This window comes from Penaeus monodon, chromosome 28, assembly GCF_015228065.2.
Source record: "Penaeus monodon isolate SGIC_2016 chromosome 28, NSTDA_Pmon_1, whole genome shotgun sequence".
NCBI lineage: Eukaryota > Metazoa > Arthropoda > Malacostraca > Decapoda > Penaeidae > Penaeus > Penaeus monodon.
In genome coordinates, this window is record NC_051413.1 from 34,224,261 (window position 1) to 34,225,886 (window position 1,626).

General features: G+C 50.3%; 1 protein-coding gene across 1 annotated transcript in view; it reads left to right on the forward strand.

The window, feature by feature from the left end:
• LOC119591536 (pleckstrin homology domain-containing family G member 5-like) overlaps nt 1-1,626 on the forward strand; it is a gene marked incomplete at its 5' end in the record, with an annotated part of 10,063 nt that overhangs the window by 5,397 nt on the left and 3,040 nt on the right. The window contains 2 exon segments of the mRNA XM_037940286.1: nt 13-155; nt 275-1,025. Of these exon segments, the coding sequence (XP_037796214.1) occupies nt 13-155; nt 275-1,025 (894 nt within the window).

Genomic DNA, 1,626 nt, shown 5'->3' on the forward strand with positions numbered 1-1,626 from the left:
CTTTGTTTGCAGGTAATACGGCCGCCGTATCATGTGGAGCGACTTGTGTTGGTGGAGCTGAAGGACTGCACATCCATTGGCCTCGTTTCAGTCAATGAATGGAATGTTGCTGTTGCCGCCTTCACTTTGCAATGCCCAGACCAACGCACTCACAGGTGAGTTGGAGTGCTTTGCGCAGTCTTTGGTCATCCGTCCATTGTGGAATATTCTGTCTTGAATATGAAATGGAACATCTTGTTGTTGCCCTAAAATCTGACGGCCACGTCCTTTGCAGAACCTGGTATGATGCCCTGAAGCGAGCCAAGGAGCAGTACAAGGAGGCCCAGCAGGCGCGGGATGTCTTGGTGTACGATGACATGAGCTCAGTGGGACACTTGGTGCCTCGCTCGCCGCGGCCGGGCTCCTCCAGGGCGTCCCGCGTGTCCAGCCTCGCGCACTCCCACTCGGGATCCATAGACCTGAACGACCCTTCCCCGGGATCAACTCACCATCCTCCCAGTGTGGACTTGAGTGAGGTGAGAGCATCCAGTGCCTCCAGTGACGATTCTGTTGCTCCTGCTGTGCCGGAGATACAGAGATCACGCTCACTAGAGGGTGGTGGTTGTGGTGCTATATCCCCTCGTCCTGACCGCCGCCCGGCTTTCCCTAAGACCCCTAATACACTCAGTGTGACGCCTCCCTACTCGACTGGACAGTCACTCCCGAACCTAACTGTAGAGTCGGCCAACTCCCTGCGGGTGCCGGGAAGCAATGCCACCAATCCCAAGGCGTTATCCCCATGCAATCGTGGAGTGTCGTACCCACCCCCATCACCTCGCACTCTCCGCCGCTCAGCCCCTGTTCCGCAGTCTCGCAACCCACCACTGATTAAGAGCCGTCATGTGACTTCCATGGTTGGAAATCCACAGGAGGCGGAGCAGGGGGACCAGGAGGACCCTGCCAGAGGAGGACCGAGACGTATTTCTCGCACAGACAGGATGGACAACAGGCGGTACCACACTGCCGGGGCCATTGATGATATCAAGGTACATGCATTATCCCGATGAGGACATTCAAGTGCATCCCCCTAATGTATGGTGGCATGAGTTCTTTGAAATCCATATAACATATTCGCGGTTTCTGACTTGTATTTTGGATTTTGAGGATCTTGGGAATGATCACCAAACGCCTTCTAGACTGAGACCAAGTAGTGTAGAAGCACAGCTTACGTCTTCAACCATGTCTCTGTATTCTTCGCAGTTTTTTATTCTAAACCTCTTGGCGGATTTTGAGTATCTGCTTTAATTCTATTGTATGATAATTACACACATATTAGAGCAAGTAGTGTCAAGGCACAACTGTTTACATATTTCTTTGCCATATAGTTTACATACCAAAACACAAAGTTCCAAATTAGCAATGCATGTTTAACGGATTAACTTTATAGAAGCCAATTTCATTTCTTTTCTCTTTTCTCACATTCTTTTGTATAGTTTTAAGCTTACATAACAAAACTTTGGGTTGATATTCCATTACTGATTTCTCTGCCCACCCTCTCTCCTTTCCTTCACTTACCTTCCTACCTGCTCCCCTCCCCTCCCTCGCTTTCATCAACCTCTCCATTCATATCTCCCACCCCTAATCCTC